The following is a 26308-nucleotide window of genomic DNA, read 5'->3' on the forward strand; positions in this document are numbered from 1 at the left end:
GGAACGAATTGCAAAAATCACTGAAGCTGGAGACTTATATCTCCCTCTAACTTTAAGCATCAGCTGTCAGAGCAGTTTACCGATCACTGTACCTGTGCACAGTAAATCTGTAAATAGCACAGCCAACTACCTCATCCCCATATTGTTATTTATCTTCTTGCTCTTTTGCACCCCAGTATCTCTAATTGCACATCATCATCTGCACATAATCACTCCAGTGTTAATGCTAAATTGTAGTTATTTTGCCTCTATGGCCTATTTATTGCCTTACCTCCCTAATCTTCTACATTTGCACACACTGTACATAGATTTTTCTATTGTGTTATTGACTGTACGTTTGTTTATCCCATGTGTAACTCTGTCTTGTTTTTGTCACACTGCTTTGCTTTATCTTGGCCAGATCGCAGTTGTAAATGAGAACTTGTTCTCAACTGGCCTACCTGGTATAATAAAGGTGAAATAACAAAGTAAATAAGTAAATAAAACATGCATGATACTATGCTCACATACTTATGCATGCCGCTTACTCAGAAAGGTAACTGATAGCCTAAGTTATGTACTGTGGATAACATGTGCATACATAACATTTTGATAGGAATAAACACGTGAAAGAGTCAGAGGTGTATGGGAGAGATTGGGAGTAAGCTACTGAACAGCAGTGAGCACGCCACACAACACAGTAGCCTACATTCACTAGCCTAACAAAAAAACGAAATACACTACTAAACAGACAGGCTGCCACAGAGGGCCCACTGAACGTAATCAATAATAAAACCCTGGTTCAAATGGCATGCTCAGTCCGACCTTTTGGCGGCATTGAATTGGGTAAGTGCAGCTTGGCAGACGGGAGTGTTCAGAGTGGAGAGCAGTTTTCAAGGATACGACCTCTGCAGAGAAAGGAAAAGTGCATCTGGTACACAATTGTCACAGAAATTCTCAAATGGGCATAAGTGTTTAAAGGGAAATGTACCAGGGCAGAGGTGACCTTTCTGCAGGTCCACATTAATCGATGACACAGCAGAAATCATTGGCATTTTACTTGAGTCAAAAATACTATTTAAACAGGAACTGCTAGCATACTTCCAGCAAAATGTTCTGGACTGTCTTAGAAGAGGGCTGTAGTCGGAAGGATATGCTACTTCTCCAGTATCTCCTAAGAGGTTTCTCAGTCTATAAATACAAACACCATGTATGACAACAATGTAACCCAATGTCGATAAATTGTCAGCCATTTTCAATTGTGCGTTTAAGTCCATTCAATACACATTAACCTGTTAGGGCTAGGGGGCAGTATTGACACGGCTGGATAAAAAAGGTACCCGATTTAATCTGGTTACTACTCCTGCCCAGTAACTAGAATATGCATATAATTATTGGCTTTGGATAGAAAACACCCTAAAGTTTCTAAAACTGTTTGAATGGTGTCTGTGAGTATAACAGAACTCATATGGCAGGCCAAAACCTGAGAAGATTCCATGCAGGAAGTGGCCTGTCTGACAATTTCTTGCCCTTCTTGATTACCTCTACCCGTTACAGAGGATCTATGCTGTAAAGTGACACTTCCTACGGCTCCCATGGGCTCTCAGAAGGCGGCAAAAAGCTGAATCGTGGCTTTGCAGGCTCTGGCTGAAAAAAAGTAGCGCGTTTGGATAGTGGCTGGTCACAGTACTGTGAGACTCAGGCTCGTGCCCGTGTCGACCCCATGCCTTGTTTTCTTTCGTCTGTTTACCTAAACGCAGATTCCCGGTCGGAATATTATCGCTTTTTTTACGAGAAAAATGGCATAAAAATGGATTTTAAACAGCGGTTGACATGCTTCGAAGTACGATAATGGAATATTTACACATTTTTTGTCACGAATTGCGCCATGCTCGTGACCCATATTTACACTTCGGATAGTGTCTTGAACGCACGAACAAAACGCCGCTATTTGGATATAACGATGGATTATTTTGGACCAAACCAACATTTATTATTGAAGTAGCAGTCCTGGGAGTGCATTCTGACGAAGATCACCAAAGGTAATCAAACTTTTGTAATAGTAAATCGGAGTTTGGTCAGGGCTAAACTTGGTGGGTGTCTAAATAGCTAGCCGTGATGGCTGGGCTATGTACTCAGAATATTGCAAAATGTGCTTTCACCGAAAAGCTATTTTAAAATCGGACACCTCGATTGCACAAAGGAGTTCTGTATCTATAATTCTTAACATAATTGTTATGTTTTTTGTGAACGTTTATCGTGAGTATTTTAGTAAATTCACCGGAGGTATGCTAGTTCTGAACGTCACATGCTAATGTAAAAAGCTGGTTTTTGATATAAATATGAACTTGATTGAACAAAACATGCATGTATTGTATAACATAATGTCCTAGGTGTGTCATCTGATGAAGATCATCAAAGGTTAGTGCTGCATTTTGCTGTCTTCTGGGTTTTTGTGACATTATATGCTAGCTTGAAAAATGGGTGTCTGATTATTTCTGGCTGGGTACTCTGCTGACATAATCTAATGTTTTGCTTTCGTTGTAAAGCCTTTTTGAAATCGGACAGTTTGGTTAGATTAACGAGAGTCTTGTCTTTAAAATGGTGTAAAATAGTCATATGTTTGAGAAATTGAAGTAATAGCATTTCTAAGGTATTTGAAAATCGCGCCACGGGATTACACTGTCCCACCTAGCCCAGAGAGGTTAAGCAGAATCTGATATGAAGTCTTTAGATACTGTATTTATTTTGATCACAAGGTTGCAAATTCAATGGACAAAATGAATTGGAGAATGTTGACCATGGGAACATTTTCTCCTCATCTGGCTTGAGTGGTGAAAAGCAATTCCTGTCGAGCCACATCACTCATAGGCTAACTAATAGATTGGCTTTCACTCCAAATGACAAGAGGATGCTTCACAACATGGACATTGATTCACCCCATGAGAGGTGAGGGGAACAGCAATGCCTCTTCAATGAGATGTGATCAAACAGATTACCGTAGTAGGCCTTACATGGCAAAATGTTCATGGCATTCCAATCTTCCTGCTACACCACCATGTCTGTGTCAATTTTCAGTTAATCTCACTATTCCCTCATCAATTCGTTTTTAGTCATTATTAGGATCCCCAGTTAGCATCTTCCTGGGTTCCAAACAGGAAAGAACACAACAAATAAAAAACATAATATACTTAAATATAAATAGCACTACATTTACATTGTAATTTAGCCATTCAGCAGACGCTCTCATCCAGAGCGACCCACAGCTATTACATTCATCTTAAGATAGCCAGGTGAGACAACCACATATCACAGCTGTATCCCAAACACATATCACAAACATAATACAATACACAATACAATGCAAATACAATACAAAATGCATAAAAATGTCTGTATCTCTTCACTGTCCCTGTCGTGCTGTAAGGTGTTCTTTTATGTGTTTTTTTGCCAGCTTGAGTTACCTGGGGTGGCAGAGAGTTCCATGTAGTCATGGTTCTATTTAGTACTGTGTGTTTCCCAGCCTTTGTTCTGGACCTGGAGACGGTGAAGACACCTCTGGTTGCATGTCTTGTGTTGTACTTATGAGTGTCTGAACTGTGTGCCAACTGCTTGAACAGATAGTTCGGTACCTTCAACACATCACACCTCACACAAAGACCAATAGTGATGCAGTCAATCTCTCCTCAACTTTGAGCCAGGAGAGATTGACATGCATGTTGTTGACATTCACCCTCCGTGTACATCTAAGTGCTGTACGTGCTGCTCTGTTTTGTACCAACTGCAATTTGGCTATGTCCTTCCTGACCACACAACTGGACAGTAGTCCAGGTGCGATGAAACTAGGGCCTGTAAGACCTGTCTGGTTGACTGAGATATCAAGAAAGCAGAGCAACGCCTTATCATGGACAGACCTCATCCCATTTTAGCAACCATTGTGCCTATATGTTTTGACCATGATAGCTTGCCATCTAGGGTAACACCCAGCAGTTTAGTCTCTTCAACTTGCTTAGTTGCCATTATTCATTAATTGAACCAGACGAGGTTTAGGGTTGAGCGAGTGATTTGTCCCAAAAAGTATGCTTTCAGTTATTTTTAAATATATTTTTTTGACTTTTTAGCCCTTTTTCTCCCCAATTGGTATTTACAGTCTTGTCCCATTGCTGCAACTCCCGTATGGACTCGGGAGAGGCGAAGGTCGAGAGCCATGCGTCCTCCGAAAAACGACCCTGCCAAGCTGCACTGCTTCTTGATACACTGCTCGCTTAACTTGGAAGCCAGCAGCACCAATGTGTAGGATGTGTCAGCGTGTATGTGCCTGGCCTGCTACAGGAGTTGCTAGAGCGCGATGGGACAAGGACATCCCGGCCAGCCAAACCCTCCCCTAACCCGGAGGATGCTGGGCCAATTGTGTGCCCCATCTAGGGACTCCCGGTCGCGGCCAGCTGTGACACAGCCCGGGATCGAACCCGGATCTGTAGAGATGCCACAAGACCGCTGCATCACTTGGGAGGCCCGTATACTTTTTGTTTTTGAGATATTTAATACCAGCCTATTGCTAGTTACCCATTCAAAAACTGACTGTAGCTCTATGTTAAGGGTGTCAGGTATTTATTTTACTGTTGCAGACGATGTGTATAGTGTTGAGTTGTCAGTGTACAGGGACATACAGGCTTTATTCAAGGTCAGTGGAAGGTCATTAGTAAACATAAAAAACTATAATTGTCCAAGCAGGCTGCCCTGCGGTACACCACACTCAACCGAATCTGCATTAGAGAGTCTTCCATTAAAGAAAACCCTCTGTGTTCTATTGGATAGGTATCTATCCATCCATGATAAGGCAGAAGATGTTAATCCATAACACCTAAGTTATTTCAGCAATATGTTATGCTCAATGATACCTAAGTCCCTCCGAAACTCCAAAGTCCCTCCGGTACTGAAGTCCCTCCGAAACAGCTCACATAATCTTCTTATTATAAATGTATTTCAGCCAATCATCAGTCATTTGTGTCAGTGCCGAGCATGTTGAGTGGCCTTCTCTATAAGCATGCTAAAAGTATTTTTTTTGTCTAATGTTGGTGGGGTATATTACTCTGTTTTAATGTTACTCCTTAATCTCTAAGACAAATAAAATAGTTTTTCTTGAGTGTACTTTTAACATAGCTGAAATTTACTTTAAAGTGCAACGTGTAGAAATACAGGTGAAATCAGTTATTGACACAGACATGGTGGAGTAGCAGAACGATTGGAATGCTGTGAACCAAGAGGTTGTGAGCTAAAATCCTAGGTGAGATAATGTTGAATATTAATTACTGTATAAGTTAACATACACAATGTAATCATGTCAACGTGTTTAAATATGAAAGTTGAAAACATTATATGTTAAAAGCACTGTGTGTGATTTTCATATTATGAGACAATTTGAGCTAACACATCATTATACGTTTTTTCATTTTTTTGCCTTTGTTTTTCTCATGTTGGAGCTAAGTTTGAGCCAACTAAAATGTTAAGTTCAGGTTATTTTGCCCGAAAAGTTGAGTAAACAAAAAAAAGGCTGTGGAACCAGTTACTTAATAATATTTGGTTGAAACAGCTGGATCATTTTTTTACAGTGTGGCTTAGTATTTAGTTAAGGGTGGAGGACGGAGGGAGGGAGAGAGATCAGAGGTGTCAGCTGCTGAGTCGGCACCCTATTCCCCTGGCTCCTCTTTCCTTACCCCCAGGAACCCAACACCGAGCCAGCCACCCCAAACCTATCCCGGGAATGTAAGGAATTCTGTGACATTTTCACTCACCGCTTCGCACATTCTCACCCTCACACAACGTAAACTGTGCCACCGGCTTTGAGCGCGGTGTGAGGGTGTGACCACCTAGCCTCCGCAGAGTGATTTGTGATGTAATAGGCATCCATAAAGGTAGTCATGCTGATGGAGACGCTCAGGGATGGCACACCGCTGTAGGTGTGAGTCATCGATACACCGATTCTGTCATTGTGCCAGCAGACCAAAGTTGACATAATCTATGTCTATCACGGCCTCTACAGAACAGACAGGATGTCCGCATTCACTGAACTTATCAAACAAAACTGAGGGGATAACTGTAATGAACTGAATTAAAGTTGACTGTAATCAAGGCCAACTGAAAACGTCTCAAATGTTCAATAATGCTAATCAAGGCCCGCGTCCACAAAGCGTCTCAGAGTAAGAGTGCTGATCTAGGATCAGGTCCTCGCCTGTCTTTGCAATCGTATTTATTGTGATCTAAAAGGCTAAATTGATCCTAGAGCAAATCAAATCAAATTGTATTAGTCACATGTGCCGAATACAACAGGTTACAGTGAAATGCTTACTTACGAGCCCCTAACCAACAATGCAGTTTAAAAAATAATAATATGAATAACAATAAGAAATAAAAGTAACAAGTAATTAAAGAGCAGCAGTAAAAAAGAACAATATATACAGGGGGGTACTGGTACAGAGTCATTGTGCCGAGGCACCAGTTAGTTGAGGTAGTATGTTCATGTAGGTAGAGTTATTAAAGTGACTATGCATAGATGATAACAACTATGTAGCAGTGGTGTAAGGGGGGGGGGGGGGGGGGGGGGGGGTAATGCAAATAGTCTGGGTAGCCATTTGATTAGCTGTTCAGGAGTCTTATGGCTTGGGGGTAGAAGCTGTTCACAAGCCTCTTGGACCTAGACTTGGCGCTCCGGTACCGCTTGCCGTGCGGTAGCAGAGAAAACAGTATATGACTAGGGTGGCTGGAGTCTTTGATAATTTGTAAAGCCTTCCTCTGACACGGCCTGGTATAGAGGTCCTGGATGGCAGGAAGCTTAGCCCCAGTGATGTACTGGGCCGTATGCACTAACCTCTGTAGTGCCTTGCGGTCGGAGACTGAGCAGTTGCCATACCAGGCAGTGATGCAACCAGCCAGGATGCTCTCGATGGTGCAGCTGTAGAACCTTTTGAGGATCTGAGGACCCATGCCAAATATTTTCAGTCTCCTGAGGGGGAATAGGTTTTATCGTGCCCTCTTCACGACTGTCTTGGTGTGCTTGGACTATGTTAGTTTATTGGTGATGTGGACACCAATGAACTTGAAGCTTTCCGCACTCCTACGCTGAGAGGCATTGTGGATACGGGCCCTTGTCTTTATCTAAATCTAATAGTGTTTTACCATTTAATTTTAGTTCGGAAAGCTAATTTATTAGATAAAAATCTGTGTTTCTTTTGGTGACATTCTTAAAATTCAGTTCAAGCTCTTGAAAGTCCCCATATTACAACTAGTCGAATTCATACTCCACCTTGTTGTCCAGATAGAACTCATTGGATTTTTATTTTTTAAACAGTAGTAAGCATATTTGTTAGGAAGCACTGTTGGATCACAGTCAAAGGGCAATGCTTGACATTGATGAAAAAGGCTTGGCGTAGCACTGTGAAATTAGTTTCCATTCTGGGCTGTGTGAGTCACTGTTGTGAACATCGCCATCTGGTGTGGAACAGTTGGAAAGACAACACACCCTGTCCAACAGATAATAATTCACTGCATTGCAGCATTCATTGGGCCACCACCAGCACACGGCTTGACTGAGCATCAACTGTCTTTTTTTTTTAAAGGACATAAAAAAACATTTTTTAAGAACTGTACATCTGCATTGTTTTCACAGACAACCTTTCCTTAATTGGAGCACGAACATAAGCAGATTTACTTTATCAAGCCAATGCATCATGCATTGTTTTAGTGATAGGACACTGTGTCAGCCCCTGCATTGCAGGCAGTGAGTCTCAGTGGAATAGAAAACAGGAAAAAACTGCCCAGGAGCATCTACAAGAGGGAGCTACATTAGGCCTAAATCTTTTTAATACGGCAGTTTAATTGCTGTAACTGTTGTTCCCTCCCTAAAGAGAACTAATTAGTGTTAATTTATTTCTTCCATTTGCTATTACATGGAGAAGTTGTAGAAATTTTACAAATGAAATGGATTGTGAATAATTAATTGAGAAGGGTGGGACTGGAGTCATCCCATGTGCAGCAACAAAATGCCTTGATTACACCGGAAGCGACGAGTGCTGTGTATGTGGGTTTGAGGGGACTCTGATTGGTCTGAAAGCTGGGCTTGTCTCTCTACGTCAGCACAGAGAAGGAGGGTGTGCGGGTAAGGATGACAGGGAGGGTCTGATACAGACAGCTGCACAGTGAACACACACGCAATACACCTAGCGCTACATGAATCACAGAAAAACTGTGTTTATAGAGTCATTTACAGATTTTAACGAGAAACAAAACACACATATTGTACAAAGAATATGAAATCAGTTTACAAGTTGTCTCGTCCGCCAGCCGGCTCTCTCTACAGTAAGAATTAGCCTGGGTGGGGACAAGGTTATTTAGAAAGTAATACAATACGACTTGTACGTCATCTCCTCTAGTTAAATGTTCATAAGCATTTTCCATGCGGCCAGTTACATAGTTACATACAGTTGACTCCTACATAGGAATGCTGGCTATTGAGATGGGATTGTTAGTGCTTGTGTCTTTCAGCCAGACACTTCCCTTGGGGAAGAAGTCGTCCTAATGAGGCTGATCCCGGGTGCCCTTCTAGTGCCACGCCGGAGTGTAGAAAACTATGCTGTTTTAAAGATGCTATTTTGAATGGTGTCAGAGTGTAAGACTGGCAGCACTGAATACTGTGAGGCCCTTCAGATGCTGTTTATATCCCCTGAGTCTGTCAACACTTGTAATCATACTGCAGATGCCTGACCCAGGGGCTCACACTGGCAACAACCCCTCACATCCCCTTCCCCAGAACTCCAGTTCCTACATTCCTCCCCAAGAATGATTCAGCATATGAATGATATAACAGAATTGATATTTATTCATATGCACTATTCTGATTGTGCTCCATCATCAAATATACAACTCTGTATTTTTGTTATATTCTATTCTGGAGTGTTTGAGGACTGAGTTCTGTGCAAAGGTTACAGAATAATATGCCATTGATGATGTGCTATACAGCTGCAACTGAATTTGGATGTTTTCAATATACTTCCTGTACAAAACATTTACAATTTGGATACAATGTTTCACCTTGTCGGCTAGGCTATATCACAGATATTTACACACAAGGCCAGCTCAGTTCTGGGACCGGAATATGCCTACCTCACTCAGAGAAGCACTGATGAAATTGAGTCTGTGGTGAGTCCCTTTGTGATTGTTTTTCTACCGCCTCACATCCCCCCAGCAATTAGCATTGTGGCTGCCTGGTGAGTGCATAAATAAAGTAACTGAAAGCGTACACTTATGAGGAGGAGTCTTAGACAACAAACTCCGGAACACACTGATCGAGTGACTGGTCTGGCCCACTTTGGTCCGCCTGAGGGCTGGAGCGGTGGCTGCTGTGGTCAGAACTGTTTGGCGCCCAAAGACATCAGACCTAAGGCCATTTCTGAGTTACAACAACACCACGCTGACACAACCTCAGTACCGGCGGATATCCGAAACACTTATGAACCAGACAATCCATATTTAGCAGAGGGTTGTGTGTGTATATATACAGCGCCACCTATAGAGTACAAATTACACTATCCGGTCTTGTAGTACTGAATTAATTGGTAAACAATCAATTAAATTCAACGATTTCAATATTCAATCCAAGATATTGGTGTGATTGCTGTGCGATCATCAGGGTTGTGCCTCCGTAAAAAAACAAGCATCCCTTTGGACAAGCATCCTTTTGGACAAGCATCCTTTTGGACAAGCATCCTTTTGCAAATTATTTAGCGAAACTTAACTTAAAAAAGTTGAAATGCCTTAAACTTGTGATTTCCAAGGATATTCTTAATGTGAATACTAAAAAATACATGCACTGGATGCATGCGGTAGATAAACGTGGGTAGTAGATGAATGCGGTAGATAAACGTGGGTAGTGGATGCATGCGGTAGATAAACGCGGGTAGTGGACGCATGCGGTAGATAAACGCGGGTAGTGGATGCATGCGGAAGATAACCGCAGGTAGTGCCCCTGTGAAAGCATCTTCCTGTTGTCTGAGCCTCTATTAAAGGAGACAAGTCAAACAACGAAAATCTGTGTGGCCAAACCAAACCCATGTAATGTAGGGTTGAATGAGACTATCTAGCAACAGACCTATATATTTAAATATATGTTTTTTAGGGGATTTTTAAAAATGTATTCCAATGTAAAGAACGTAAATAACAACATCAAATGCTGCGGAACTTCCATATAAGGACAGCCTGTCTATACTAGGAGACCCACTCAAACTGACAGTCATTAGTCTTGTGCATAATGATAGGAGTTATGTTAGCGGTTTAAAGAGAAAAAACTTGTCCAATTCCAATCTTTAATACTACATGTTCACAGTAAGTAGCACACAGATGACCACACTGCTGCCGTGCCAAGTAGGATAAACACTCAGTCCTAAGACTGAATGAGTGAATTATTTGTTGAATTTGTCAGCAAATGCCCTACCCCTAGTAGATGATTTACATGGTGGTTACTCCAGCACTAAGCAGGTAATTACATTGTCACGTGTAATTAGCCAACCTTGTCACAGAGTGTTCTGAATGGGTAATTACACTGGAAATCTATTGATTAGATATTCACTCTTTACTTAAACTGTAATTCATTGTGTTTAATACCCATAACCTCCAGGTATTGATTAAATGGTAAATGTAGTGCAATATAGTGTATTTATTTGCAAAACCCATTAGCTGCCTGCCTTAGCAAAAACAACAGTGATGTTTACTCTTACTGCCCAAAATATTATGATTGACTTTGTTTGGGTACATATAGTGGTCAGGGAGTGGCCTATTTCCCCCTTCCTGTAGCGAGTTAAAAAGAGCTAGAAGTCTGTATGGATAAGTGCCAATGCAAATTTCTGATGGGTATGTCCTAGATCAGTTTAGTATAGTCTTGTCTCTCTATCCTCAGACTGTCTGGTCTGTGGCATATGACACCAGCTAGCAACGTTTTACATTACATTCTGTATGCTATTGAAACACCTTTACCTATTTTAGTCTGAAATGTAGGCAGTGTTGTAGGAGTAGAGGAATGTGACCGCAAGCCCTTTAGCCTGGCTGCAAAAGCATTCCGTCCTAAGTCTGAGTCCAGGGACATGGACCATCACTAGAAAGGTCCACTGCGTGACAAACCACACCCGACTGTCTGCCACCCACCCACAAACTGGAAAATGACAACCCTCCAAAGTGGTGCTTGTTCAGAAGTCTCGTTATAAGAGAAAATGAGTGAGTTGTGATTGCTTCCAGCCGGCGTGTGGGCGGGCTGGGGACGTGTCACGTTCACGTCACTCACCAGGTCACCAGGCCATCTGAAACTTATCCAGTAGGACAAGTCACATAGTGCCACCTGCTGGATCACTGGCTTCTGTGGAATTGTGGATGTCACTTAAGTCTGGGCCTGCAACAGTGATCGAAGGTATCACTACACAACGTACTGCTCTGGTCATGTGACAAATGCAACTCTAAATGTAAAGAAAATAGTTATGTCTTCTCACCCTAGACCCTGATGTGCATTAGTGGGGGCTGGTGGGATGAGCTATGGGAGAACAGGCTAATTACAATGTCTGGAATGGAATAAAAGGAACAGAGTCCAACATGGGATTTCCATATGTTTGATGTTTTTGATACTGTTCCATTTCTTCCATTCCAGCAATTACAATGAGCCCATTCTCCTACAGCTCCTCCCACCAGCCTGATGTGCATGTTATGAATGATGATCATGATGCAGGAGCTCCCTCTAGTGTCAGTCCTTCAACAAATGCAAAATAAATTGTACAAATTCAAATTATTTCACAACAGTTCAAACAAGAAGGGGTAGTAAGCTAACATATTACGTTTTTTAAGATGGTCCTACCATGGATCATTTTGCTGTTTTATTTTTTTATTTTAGGACCCCTTCAGGTATATATATATATATATATATATATATATATATATAAAGACAGCCAAAGAATTAAGGAATAATGCTTTGAAGTGTCTGTCCTATATCTAGGAGATATAAGAAAGCTCAGGAAATATTTTGTTTTTTTGGACATTTATACCTGAAGGGGTCCTAAAATAAAAAAATAAAACAGCAAAATGTCCAAAAAAACTAAATATTTCCTGAGCTTTCTTATATCTCCTAGATATAGGACAGACACTTCAAAGCATTATTCCTTAATTCTTTGGCTGTCTTTTATATATATATATAAAGACAGCCAAAGAATTAAGGAATAATGCTCAGGAAATATTTTGTTTTTTTGGACACATATATTTAACTCCACAGAACTACATCCATACTTCCATTCATTTGTATGGGTTCAAATCCAATCAAATCAAATTGTATTTGTCACGTGCGCTGAATACAACAGTTATAGACCTTACCGTGAAATGCTTACTTACAAGCCCTTAACCAACAGTACAGTTCAAGAGTTAAGAAAATATTTACTAAATAAACTAAAGTAAAAATAAAATAGAAAGTAACACAATAAAATAACAATAACGAGACTATGTACAAGTGCAGAGTCAACGTGCGGTGGTACAGGTTAGTCGAGGTATATTGTACATGTAGGTAGGGGTAAAGGGACTATGCATAGATAATAAACAGCGAGTAGCAGCAGTGTAAAAACTGGGGTTGCCATTTGTCTGGGTTGCCATTTGATTAATTGTTCCAGCAGTCTTATGGCTTGAGGGTAGAAGCTGCCTTTTGGACCTAGACTTGGCGCTCCGGTACCGCTTGCCGTGTGGTAGCAGAGAGAACAGTCTTTGACTTGGGTGACTGGAGTCTTTGACAAGTTTTTGTGCCTTCCTCTGACACCGCCTGGCATATAGGTCCTGGGTGGCAGGAAGCTTGGCCCCAGTGAGGCACTGGGCCATATGCACGACCCTCTGTAATGCCTTACGGTCGGATGTCGAGCATTTGCCATACCAGGCGGTGATGTAACCGGTTAGGATGCTCGCAATGGTGCAACTGTAGAACTTTTTGAAGATCTGGGGACCAATATCTTTTCAGTCTCCTGATGGGGAAAAGGTGTTGTCGTGCCCTCTTCCCGACTGTCTTGATGTGTTTGGACCATGATAGTTTGTTGGTGATATGGACACCAAGGAACTTGAAACTCTTGACCCACTCCACTACAGCCCAGTCGTGTTCTGCCCCCTTTTTCTGTAGTCCACGATCAGCTGCGTTGTCTTGTTCACGTTGAGGGAGAGGTTGTTGTCCTGGCACAACACTGCCAGGTCTCTGACCTCCTCCCAATCGGCTGTCTCATCGTTGTCGGAGATCAGGCCTACCACTGTTGCGCCGTCAGCAAACTTAGTGATGGTGCTGGAGTCGTGCTTGGCCACACAGTCGTGAGTGAACAGGGAGTACAGGAGGGGACTAAGCACGCACCCCTGAGGGGCCCTTGTGTTGAGGATCAGCGTGACAGATGTGTTGTTGCCTACCCATAACACCTGGGGGCGGCCCGTCAGGAATTCCAGTATCCAGTTGCAGAGGGAGGTGTTTAGTCCCAGTGTCCTTAGCTTAGTGATGAGCTTTGTGGGCACTATGGTGTTGAATACTGAGCTGTAGTCAATTAACAGGATTCTCACATACAGTGCATTAGGAAAGTATTCAGACCTCTTCCCTTTTTCCACATTTTGTTACGTTACAGCCTTAACTTTAAGCGTCAGCTGTCAGAGCAGCTTATACAGCCCATCTGTAAATAGCCCATTCAACCAACTACCTACCTCATCCCTATATTTGTTTTTGTTTTTCTGCTCTTTTGCACACCAGTATTTCTACTTGCATATCCTCATCTGCACATATATCACTCCAGTGTAAATTGCTAAATTGTAATTACCTCGCCACTATTGGCCTATTTATTGCCTTACCTCCTTACTTAATTTGCACACACTGTATACAGATTTTTCTATTGTGTTATTGACTGTACGTTTGTTTATCCCATGTGTAACTCTGTGTTGTTTTTGTCACACTGCTATGCTTTATCTTGGCCAGATCGCAGTTGTAAATGAGAACTTGTTCTCAACTGGCCTACCTGGTTAAATAAAGGTGAAATAAAAAGTAAAAAAAAAGATTAAAAAAGATTCTAAAATTTATTTAAAAAAAAAATAAATGTCCTCATCAATCTATACACAATTCCCCATAATGACAAAGTGAAAACAGGTTTGTAGACATTTTTGCTAAAAAAAAGATCTTATTTACAAAGTGTAACGGTAAAAAGTTTGGACACACCTACTCATTACAGGGTTTTCATTTATTTTTACTATTTTCTACATTGTAAATAAGCATATGTGGGAACTCCTTCAAGACTGTTGGAAAACCATTCCAGGTGAAGCTGGTTGAGAGAATGCCAAGAGTGTGCAAAGCTGTCATCAAGGCAAAGGGTGGCTACTTTGAAGAATCTCAAATATAAAATATTTATTTTGATGTGTATAACACTTTTTTGGTTACTACATGTTTCCATATGTGTTATTTCATAGATTTGATGTCTTCACTACTATTCTACAATGTAGAAAATAGTCAAAATAAATACAAATCCTGGAATGAGTAGGTGTGTCCAAATTTTTGACCAGTACTATAAGTATTCAGACCCCCATGTGCATCCTGTTTCCATTGCTCATCCTTGAGATGTTTTTACAACTTGATTGGAGTCCACCTATGGTAAATGTAATTGATTGAACTTGCTATTTCTACAACTTCAATGACATCATTTACAATTCACTGAAAATAAAGCAGAAAAAAATTCTGTACAAAACAAAACCTCTCGAATTGTTAATTGATTAATGATTGTTGATTCATCTTTTATTGGCAACAGGTAGCCTAGTGGTTAGAGCGTTGGACTAGTAACTGAAAGGTTGCAAGATCGAATCCCCGAGCTGACAAGGTAAAAAAGCAGATGTCGTTCTGCCCCTGAACAAGGCACTTAACCCACTGTTCTTAGGCCGTCATTGAAAATAAGAATTTGTTCTTAATGACTTGCCTAGTTGACTAAAGGTAAAATAAAAACTATACTTTGGTATAATCTGATCCTAGACCTGTGGGTATAGATTGGTGAAAGTTGTATTTCTTCTCAGTAGATTCGCCTCTTCTCACCATCACACAAGGAGGGTTAGTTATAAATATCTTTGGGAGATCTCAATTTTATTCTCGTTGCGTCCTCTGTCCTCGTCTCCTTCTCATAACACATTGGAGGAGAAAGCCAGAGGTCCCGCCTCTTTGACATTCTTCTCCATTGGGTTTTGAGAGGGAGACGAAGAGAGGACGCAACGATATTATAGAATTGAAAATCTCCCTTTGTCTTACACACGTGAAGAACAAGAAACGACGAATCATCGAATCTAAATCGTGATATTCGTAATCACATTTTCGGGCGGGATGATTGAAAGTTTGTTTTCGTGGACCAGTGACCACTGTTGAAAATCGGCATAGTATGTTTTATGGCTACTTTTATGATACGATCATTAAAACATTTGAGCAATAATATAATTTTGACCATCGCTAATGAAAAGAAAAGTGATATGGAGCGACCATCTAGGTTTGTAACCAAAGCTTACCTTGTTTTATTAGCTAATCTCCACTAGCTACAGTAACTTGCTAACGTAACGTTAGCCAGTAGTACGAACTGACAAGTAAGTTTATTGCTTTGCTTGATTTTTAGACCCGGAAATCCTAGACCTACATTGGTACATTGTGGGAGGCAACCCGTCTGTCTAGAGAGACTGCCTGATCTTGCAAATCTCGTCACTTATAAGGTGTGTGTGTGTGTGTGTGTGTGTGTGTGTGTGTGTGTGTGTGTGTATATTTTGTTGACAGGAAGACAAAGCTTGTAAATTATTCAGATTTCCAGGACTTGGCTGATGGTATGTCAAATCCAATGTATTTCATTAATTGGTGGTGTAAATAGCCAGTTGGTGTTGCGATTCCCTTCTCCTTTTATGGTTTGTATGTAATCATGTTTCCCACTGTTTCTGATCATGTGAAACAGATGATGATTTTGCCTCTGTGAAAGCACCACCCAGCAAAAAAGCCAAGGAGTGTGTGAAAGAGCCAGCGCAGGAGAAGAGCAAGAAACCTTCAAACAAGGCCTCCAGTCAAGAGACTGGCTCACAGCCCATAGGCCACAAGGACAGGTAGGAAGTGGAATCAGAAACAAGCAGAAACAACCCTTAAAAGGTTTACAAAACAACACCATATATTCAATAGAATTACTTGTTGTTTCTTTGTTCCTCAATAAATATTTTGTGGAGACAAAAGGTATGAAACATTCTTAACAGTTTTGTAGTGTGGGACAGCAGCTATGCAAACAGAAGCACGCATTCAGAACACAGACACACTGAATGTCTTTGTTGCCCTCAGTCAGTGCCCCTTCACCTTATTCTGCATAGTGACAGATAAACAATAACAAATACCCAGTTGCAGGATGTATTAGGGACAGTGTGTCTAGATGGTGTATGTAATGACATGGTGTATGTAACTCCATAAATCAGTGCTCAAACTCAAATGAGTATTTTAGCCAGACGCGTTGCTTGTGATCTGCCATGCATCAAATCACAAAAAGCCACAACGTGTGGTGAATCATTGGCAAGGTCTCTGAGGCCAGTGGCAGTAGGGGTGTTTTGATGTGTCATGGTGATACAGAGTGACAGTCACTCTGAATGTAACCTTGTGCTCAATCTGCTCTATGTTGATCAGTATTGTCTGTGAAACTTCAGCACTGCAGGTCAGGATGACCAGAATTCAACTACACTACACATATCACGTGTTACATGTTAACTTTGTCACACTTATGTCCCTTTGAGTAGGCCTTTGATGTAAAATATGCTAACATTAGAATTGTACCTGTGTTTTTCAGGAAACCATTGGATGAGAAGCTGTATGACAGAGATTTGGAAGCAGCTCTTACTCTGTCGTTGCTTAAAACCGCAGAGATAAATGAGGAACAATGTTCTTATAATCCAGGTTTGCATTGGACTGTTGATTCTTTACAACTGGTGTTTGAAACATTGCTGTTCAACAGTAAAACAGCAATTTGGAGTGGTTTGGCTCTATGATAGTTTTATCACAATGTGCACACTACATACAGTAGAAAATGGATGACTCACATTTCTCACTCACTGCCAACAATTATTTGCGATTTAATTTTGTTTTATTCTATATATTTTTAGAAAAATATGTCAAGAATCAACCACAAAGAGATGGTGAAAATCTGGATCCATCATTACGCCTTTCCAACTGCAGTGTGGACAGCAACCTTTTGGGTATTTATTTTTAATATCTCAAATGCATGGGTGGTGATGCTACACGATGCTACATGAATCTATTTCATATTATTGGATCCCATGCTTTTGCATCTCACAGTCACTAGTGATCCCTTTGTGATTAGATCATCTCCTCCCTTAGGCCTTGACCAGATCACGAATGATCGGGGATCCCCTTGCGCCCCCTCCAGACAGAGGAAGGCAGCCTCCAAGGCTACAGAGCAGCAAAGGAGCATGCTGAAGGATGGCGATGTGGACTACAATCCCAAAGGGACACCAGGTTGTCATAGCAACCCAATGGCATAGGCTCTTTGTTTTTCTACGTTCCAGGTGTATTTCATGACACACATTTGTTGTATACTGAATATTTCTTTCTATTCAGATTCAGAGAGTGATGCTGATTTCAGTGATCCAGTTGAAAGTGATGATGATGAGTTCACAGTAAAGAAACCAGAGAAAAAGGAAAAAGCCACAGAAGAGAAGACAGCCAAGAAGGAGCAACCAAAAGATAAACCAAAGGAAGAAAAACAGCCTTCAAAACCATCAAAAACCAAACCACATTTGACAGGTACTTAATAGCTTTAAGAACTACGAACTGCCATTTTAATAACTCAATCTCTTTATGCTCCCAGCCTGCAGAGTTTCAATCAAATTGTCCTTCTGTGCCTTACAGGGACTTCCAGTCTAAAAACTCCCACCTTAGGTAGAAGTCCAACTGCCAAGCCAGCCTCCGTGCCCAAGACGTCTCCTGACACTTCTCCTGTCTCCAGACCTGCAGTCTCTGGCAGTCCAGAGGGGGGCAGAATACCCAAGTGGAATCCTCCAGGTAAGACTGACTGAAAGGTCAAGGAGGTCATCGTAATCTCATAAGCCGGTGTAGGACTGCATGTTTGTAAACAAGGTTGTGCCTTGTATTCGGGCATTTTAAGACCCAGTTCACCCATTATTTTTATCATACAACTTGTCATCAGGTCACGTTGGAAGAAGTCCCGACTCATCACAGAGTGCCCCAGTGAAGTCTCCAGGGCAGGGTCTAAGACTTGGACTGTCTCGCATGGTGCGGGTCAAACCCCTACACCCCAGTGTTGCTAGTCACTGACCCCACCTATCTATTAGAGAGGAGCTCTGTGCCTCTCTGTGTAATTGACAGTTGACTTTCAGGATTTCTTTTGTAATCCTCTAGATCTGTCTATTTTAATAAAAGGCATTAGAATTGTACTGTTAATTATTATTAGTCTGGTGTGCTACATGCTCTCCTTTTATAACAGCTCATCTTTTGGACCATTTGACTTCAGAAAGGTCAGTTCCCAACTTTTACTGTTATTCGGCCTACAACAAAACCTTCAGATTTCAAACCCTTTGTGTCTTTTATTATTTCAAAGAGAGGTTTTTGTCTTCTGTCTGTCTTTAGTTTTCACTCCAACATGTAAATGAAATGGTACAATGGCGCGCTCTGCTGGATATAATTATCTTAAAATGCAAAATTATCATTGTTAAAGTGGCAATCAGTTGAATCAATAACAAAGTGGAGACCCTGCCCCTGTTTTGGTAAAAAGCTGAGGGATGAGGCTGGAGAAATGTAACCACTCTGAAATTCATAGGCAAAGCTGTGGATGCAAGGACTGACCATCCGTGATATCAAAACGATCATTTTAACCATGTTTTGAGGCTATATACCCAATGGGCAAAAACTGGTTGAATCAACTTTGTTTCCACACCATTTCAACCCAAAAAAATGTGAAGTTGAATCAACGTGGAAAACTGTTTGGATTTACAAAAAGTCAAGGTATGGGCATTACATATTTCTTTCACCCAACTTTTAACCTAAAACGACATGACATTTGTTGTTAATTTCATGTTAAATTCGCGTTAGTTGACAACTAAACCAAATGTAAATAAAAACGAGAAGTTGAACAGAAGGCTGTGCCCAGTGGGTAGTGTTTGTTTGCATTTAATTGATTTATTGTTTATCTGTCACCAACATTGGAGTAAAACAAAGCTTATTTTAAAAGTAAAATAATGGATGTAGCAACTACAGAATGCCCCTTTATATAACGTTTTGCCTTCATTTTATAAATCCAGTTGAATAGGCTACGTACGTGTTCTATTTGTGTTTAAGGTTTTGTGAATTTTGTTTGTTCAGCGAAAGCTTTGTACAATGTGTAAATATAAAACATTAAATATTACAATCTAAACTATACGTTTTTATGTAGTGAGCATGTTTCCAGTATAGCCTGTATAGGGCTAATGAATTTGTGCAACATCTCCCCTGTGGTATGGAACATTGTGGACAGCTGTTTTTTGAGTGAATGATAATGCTCATTTCTCCCAAAATCAGAAATGGAAAGTGAATCACTAAACATTATCATGATTTTTAGCGTTACATAGTGCGTTGTTTTACGTGTTGATTTCACTTTTAGCGCTGCTCAGTCAACAGCGCGCCGCCGTCAGTCCGAATGTATCTCCATTAAGACATCATGAAATCACAATGACATGACGCGAATGTATGCATAGTCAGTTTGACCATTGCGTTTGACTGAGTTCAATATCTAGTTTACTCTGTTATCTTGCAGCAGTAAACACCGAACATGAGCGAAGGAAATCCATCCAATGAGCGAAAGTAAGTGTGAATTAGTTGTATGACTTTCATTTCCGATTTTGTTTATCAATCTTTTATTTCGTGAATTTGCCTAATTTTCGAGTGCATTTTCTATTTTTTCATTCTATTGCTGTGTTATTTACTCATCTACTGACTGTATGCAAACATCTAAAGGGATAACAGACAAATATGATAAAAAGAACTTGCTCACAAAAGATAATTACACTATTTTTACAAAAAAAAGCCCTGGATGTCAAAAATCTTCAGACTCCTTAAACCTCTCAAGTTGATGACCATTCTGTTTCAATAGGAAAGAAATGAAAAAGAAATTGAAGAGACTTATTGAAAACAGGAACCAACTTCTCCCATTGTTGAAAAAGGTACTGTATTCCTCTTGATATTTACAATATAGGCATTTAGCAGACACTTAGATCAGCCCACAATCCAACAGTCAGATTTGCCTAACAAAACTCCAGCCTTGGATCCAACTGGGCCTACCACAGGAAGAAGGTAAGCTTATCATCAATCTGAAGCCCTACCCCAATCTACTTCCGGCGCCGACAGAGATGGCCGCCTCGCTTCGCATTCCTAGGAAACTATGCAGTATTTAGTTTTTTTTAATGTATTATTTCATACATTGTTACCCCAGGTAATCTTAGGTTTTACTACATACAGTCGGGAGGAACTATTGGATATAAGAGCAACGTCAACTCACCAACATTATGACCAGGAATACGACTTTCCCGAAGCGGATCCTCCGTTTGGCCCACCATCCAGGACAATGGATCAGATCCCAGCCGGCGACCCAAAACAACGACGCCGTAGAAGAAGGGGCAGACGGAGCGGTCTTCTAGTCAGGCTCCATAGACGGGCACATCGCGCACCGCTCCCGAGCATACTACTCGCCAATGTCCAGTCTCTTGACAACAAGGTAGACGAAATCCGAGCAAGGGTAGCATTCCAGAGAGACATCTGAGACCATAACGTTCTTTGTTTCACAGAAACATGGCTCACTCGAGACACGCTATCTGAGTCGGTACAGCCACCTGGTTTATTCACGCATCGCGCCGACAGAAACAAACATCTCTCTGGTCAGAAGACGGGCGGGGGTGTATGCCTTATGATTAACGAGACGTGGTGTGATCATAACAACATACAGAAACTCAAGTCATTTTGTTCACATGACTTAGAATTCCTTACAATCAAATGCCGACCGCATTATCTACCAAGAGAATTCTCTTCGATTATAATCACAGCCGTGTATATCCCCCCCCCCAAGCAGACACTTCAAGAGGGCCACCATTGTTCCTGTTCCCAAGAAAGCTAAGGTAACTGAGCTAAATGATTACCGCCCTGTAGCACTCACTTCCGTCATCATGAAGTGCTTTGAGAGACTAGTCAAGGACCATATTTACATTTACATTTACGTCATTTAGCAGACGCTCTTATCCAGAGCGACTTACAAATTGGTGCATTCACCTTATCACCTCCACCCTACCTGACACCCTAGACCCACTCCAATTTGCTTACCGCCACAATAGGTCCACAGACGATGCAATCGCCATCACACTGCACACTGCCCTAACCAATCTGGACAAGAGGAATACCTATGTAAGAATGCTGTTCATCTATTACAGCTCAGCATTTAACACCATAGTACCCTCCAAACTCGTCATTAAGCTCGAGACCCTGGGTCTCGACCCCCGCCCTGTGCAACTGGGTCCTGGACTTCCTGACGGGCCGCCCCCAGGTGGTGAGGGTAGGTAACAACATCTCCACCCCGCTGATCCTCAACACTGGGGCCCCACAAGGGTGCGTTCTCAGCCCTCTCCTGTACTCCCTGTTCATCCATGACTGCGTGGCCATGCACGCCTCCAACTCAATCATCAAGTTTGCAGACGACACTACAGTGGTAGGCTTGATTACCAACAACGACGAGACGGCCTACAGGGAGGAGGTGAGGGCCCTCAGAGTGTGGTGTCAGGAAAATAACCTCACACTCAATGTCAACAAAACAAAGGAGGTGATTGGGGACTTCAGGAAACAGCAGAGGGAGCAGCCCCCTATCTACATTGACGGGACAGTAGTGGAGAGTTTTAAGTTCCTCGGCGTACACATCACGGACAAACTGAAATGGTCCACCCACACAGACAGCGTGGTGAAGAAGGCGCAACAGCGCCTCTTCAACCTCAGGAGAATGAAGAAATTCTGCTTTTCACCAAAAACACTCACAAACTTTTACAGATGCACAATCGAGAGCATCCTATCAGGCTGTATTACCGCCTGGTACGGCAGCAGCTCCGCCCATAACCGGAAGGCTCTCCAGAGGGTAGTGAGGTCTGCACAACGCATCACCGGGTGCAAATTACCTGCCCTCCAGGACACCTACACCACCCGATGTCACAGGAAGGCCAAAAAGATCATCAAGGACAACAACCACCCGAGCCACTGCCTGTTCACCCCGCTATCATCCAGAAGGCGAGGTCAGTACAGGTGAATCAAAGCGGAGACCGAGAGACTGAAAAACAGCTTCTATCTCAAGGCCATCAGACTGTTAAACAGCCATCACTAACATTGAGTGGCTGCTGCCAACATACTGACTCAACTCCACCCACTTTAATAATGGTAAAATTGATCTAATCAATTTATCACGAGCCACTTTATATTATATAATGTTTACTTACCCTACATTACTCATCTCTTATGTATATACTGTACGCTATACCATCTACTGCATCTTGCCATCTGATGTAATTAAATGTATCACTAGCCACTTTAAACAATGCCACTTTATATAATGTTCTCATACCCTACATTACTCATCTCTTATGTATATACTGTACACTATACCATCTACTGCATCTTGCCATCTTGATGTAATGTATCACTAGCCTCTTTAAACAATGTCACTTCATATAATGTTTTCATACCCTGCATTGCTCATCTCATATGTATATACTGTACTCTATACCATCTACTGCATCTTGCCATCTGATGTAATTAAATGTATCACTAGCCACTTTAAACAATGCCACTTTATATAATGTTCTCATGCCCTACATTGCTCATCTCATATGTACTATATACTGTACTCTATACCATCTACTGCATCTTGCCTGTGTCGTTCGGCCATCACTCATTTATATATTTTTATGTACATATTCGTACTCATTCCTTTACACTTGTGTGTATAAGGTAGTTGTTGTGAAATTGTTAGGTTATATTACTTGTTAGATATTACTGCATGGTCGGAACTAGAAGCACAAGCATTTCGCTACACTTGCATTAACACCTGCTAACCATGTGTATGTGACAAATAAATTTGATTTGATTTTGATTTCAATCCTCTGGCAATTAAAAAATACCATATATTGATATCTGAGTAGCACAGTCTCTGCACAGGCGAATTCTATGCAATGCTGCAGTCCCAAATAATTGAAACAGTAGTCGGTATCCTCTGTGACTGGGATCTGCAGTAGGCTACCTGGGATTTGGGATACAAATAGCTGGACCACTGGAGGACAGGATAGGAAGTGTGGAATGAAAAAAAGCCACCAAGAAAAGAAGAGTGGGAGACTCCCTGATCCAGTGGTGCTAATTCGTTGCATGTAGCATACCCGTGAGAGGAAGCCTGAAACCAAAGGCAGGAATATGAAATGGTGAGAGATGATGAATTCCCTCTCCACGCCATGCACTCAGGAAATATCTATGTGCTACTAGATATGTCATTATACAGACTTCTTTGATCAAATGTCTATTTAGGGCTGCTGGCTGCGGCACGATCTGCCACAAACTCTGGAGCGTACTATCAGAACTCAGCCGGGGCTGATGATGAAAGTGAAGAAAAAGACATGAGCATTGCTTGATTTAAAGTGCGCTTTCATTGGTTCCTATTGGACTCAAAAGAAACATCACATTATACATTTTGTTTCAGGTAACATGCTCATGGCTGTACATTGTTCCCATATGTGGTTACTAATGGTGGCAACCAAAAATGGCCTGTTAGAGCACTGGCCCATTGCCCTCGGCAGGGGGTGGAGGAGGTGACGTAAACCTGTCTTGGCTTACCTAGCTGACATGGAGCCAGACTGCCTGTCTCATCTCCAGCACCATGGACAGCGGACAGGGGAACAGAGAGTGCAGCTCACCCCACCACATGGCGGATGTGCCGACAGATGGTTCAGAGTGGTAGACAACGCAGACAGGTCGCTTACACCGTGTTCAGGGTTTATGGGGGAGTGATAAGCCAAAAGCGTTGGGTGCTCTACAACATGTTATACCTGCTATATAGACAGTCCACTGAGCAGTCATTCATACATGGCGATGGACATTTCTGTTGATTTGTCTGTGGTGTGTGTCCGGTGTTTTCCTGGTCTTGTTGGAGGCATTCTCAACAAAGTATTTAGTTGGAAATTGGAAATGAAGCATCATCTTCTAATCATGAAGGCTACATTTTATTCTTTAAAGTGCAACCCCCCCCCCTCATTGTATTTTGTGGAGTTAAATCTCTGTTACAGCACAAAGAAAAGCAAGTATGTGCATTCTCTGACCCCTTGTAGCTAAGTCAAATAACCCACACATTCCCAGAGGAATGAACCTGAAAGGTAGCCCACTCTGTCATTCACTTCCCATTTGTCAGCCACCGGCTGCCTGAGGTGTCTGTCTGCCTGCCTGTCTGTCTGGGACAGTTGTGTCACCACCACTGCTCAGTCAAAAGGATAGAGTTCACTCTGACCAGCAAGGTTAGACCGGTTCTGACCCCTGACAGACAGCACTGTTTAGGGTAAAGCCAGCAGCGCCAGATTAGTCTACTCAAGACAATATTTTGTCTAGCTGTCTCTGTATGCAGATAGAAGCAGATTCAATCTGTGTTATAGTATGGGTCCTTGGGAAAGGCCAGCTGCACAGGCCAAGCCTGTCTGTCCCCGGCCTGTTCTGGGACAAACAGGGCTGATTACTAATGCCTGTTTTGACTTTATTTGGATCAGCAGTGAAGAGGTGGTTGTTATTGAATGCTATTAGTTATTGCTGGATTTACCTTGGACTTGATCATAGAAATTCAAACTGCATGAAGTGCATTTGGTTGGTGTGTGTGTGTGGAGGTCTAAACAATAGAGATGTAGGCTTGGCCACTGTGTTTTAGTTCTATTGCTATAGTTAACACTGCATTGTGCGCTCTCAGGGTTGTGTTGCTATTGATGTCCACCACAGTGCTTATGCTCCTAGCTCTGCTCCTTCCGGAGTGGTTTCCCCTGTGTCTCTGTGGCAGTCAGTCCAGGGCAGGCTACTAATGGGATTTAGCCTGATCTGGATTAGATCAGTGGGTGGTCCCTCCATACTCCCTAGCCTTGGATGCCTCCTACTACTAAAGTTAGAGAATAATCACCCACCTACAACAACACAGGTCTACTGGTGCACTCCATCATGCTACAGGAAAAACATACCTTTGTTTCCACTAGAAAATAAAAAGGGCTATGTTTTACCTTTGCGCAATTGTTTCCAGTTAGTCTAGTGTTATAAGCCAAAAAATAGTGTCAAAAAATAGTGTGGACAATGAGCCTTTGCCCAGTTACTGCAATTGCACTGTTGGGTATAACTGCTACACTGCATTAAGAGAACACTCTTCATAACAGTTATTGGGCTCAGCCTATAGCCATGAACAGATCAAGGCTGGAGGCTTACTAGTGAGGACTGGTTGTGACTGTATATGCTTCTTCAATATTGTGGACTGAAGCTGGAAATCATATCACCATGGAGACTGCAGCTTGTGTAATGGCAAAAAAAACATATGGATGGTATATCAAAGGTGAGAGAAATACACTGGGTAGCAATGGAAAGAAAACAGCTATTTTCTGTCAGCACTGATAAAAACGTGTTATGAAACGACCAGTTATGTAGTCGTGTCTACCCCCGAGATGACTGTCCGTGCCGACGTAGGCTTCAGTAGAACATACTGTACCACCCACGTCACGCTTGGGGTATGTAGGATGAATCATGTGAAAGTGTAGATGGCTCTCCTCCACATCTCAAAGGATTCTCCACTCTGGATGAGCTAGCACATGGTTTGCCTTGATGTGTAATTCACTTTCAATTATAAGGGTGTGTGTGTGTGTGTGTGTGCATTCGTTTTTTACAATACTTGTACCAGAAGTCCTCACAAGAATGGTAAACCAACTAAAATTCTAAGAAGTGAGGGCATGCCGGTCCTCATAAAAAGGCTGTTTTAGGCTAAGGTTTAGGGTTAGGGAAAATAGGATTTTGAATGGCAATCAATTGTTGGTCCCCCAAAAAGTCCTCACAAGTATAGTAAGACATAGCTGTGTGTGTGATTTAAAAACTGATCCAATGATTAAACATTTGATGATTTAGTACAATTGCATTTTTACAACTAAAGATCTTTACAAATGTAAAGCTGTTGTGAATCATTAAATATTCCATGTTTACTGTGGTTATTTT

General features: G+C 41.7%; 2 protein-coding genes across 3 annotated transcripts; both read left to right on the forward strand.

Annotated features, from left to right (window-relative positions):
- Positions 1 to 15189: 15189 nt before the first annotated feature.
- Positions 15190 to 19172, forward strand: r51a1 (RAD51-associated protein 1). Of its 2 annotated transcripts, NM_001140201.1 has the most exon segments (9): positions 15401 to 15530; positions 15809 to 15855; positions 15981 to 16125; positions 16848 to 16954; positions 17161 to 17253; positions 17396 to 17533; positions 17636 to 17821; positions 17927 to 18079; positions 18225 to 19172. In NM_001140201.1, coding segments are annotated over 9 exon segments (1095 nt in total). In that variant the 5' UTR covers positions 15401 to 15432; the 3' UTR covers positions 18353 to 19172.
- Positions 19173 to 19749: 577 nt separating this feature from the next.
- Positions 19750 to 23189, forward strand: LOC145861400 (uncharacterized). Its single transcript, XM_082963923.1, has 2 exons — positions 19750 to 19873; positions 20163 to 23189. Exon 2 carries the CDS (start codon positions 21717 to 21719, stop codon positions 22347 to 22349), a length of 633 nt encoding a protein of 210 aa, XP_082820049.1. The 5' UTR covers positions 19750 to 19873; positions 20163 to 21716; the 3' UTR covers positions 22350 to 23189.
- Positions 23190 to 26308: the final 3119 nt, after the last annotated feature.

This window comes from Salmo salar, chromosome 17 (genome assembly GCF_965601325.2).
Source record: "Salmo salar chromosome 17, fSalSal1, whole genome shotgun sequence".
Classification (NCBI taxonomy): domain Eukaryota; kingdom Metazoa; phylum Chordata; class Actinopteri; order Salmoniformes; family Salmonidae; genus Salmo; species Salmo salar.

Excerpts from the sequence above, each read along its gene's own strand:
- r51a1 (XM_082963272.1), top strand. The coding sequence starts at position 15,497 with ATGAAAAGAAAAGTGATATGGAGCGACCATCTAG. Across the intron at positions 15,531-15,980 it reads GATATGGAGCGACCATCTAG|ATGATGATTTTGCCTCTGTG; the intron begins GTTTGTAACCAA and ends CATGTGAAACAG. Across the intron at positions 17,822-17,926 it reads AACCAAACCACATTTGACAG|GGACTTCCAGTCTAAAAACT; the intron begins GTACTTAATAGC and ends TGTGCCTTACAG.
- LOC145861400 (XM_082963923.1), top strand. The coding sequence starts at position 21,717 with ATGCACGCCTCCAACTCAATCATCAAGTTTGCAGACGACACTACAGTG.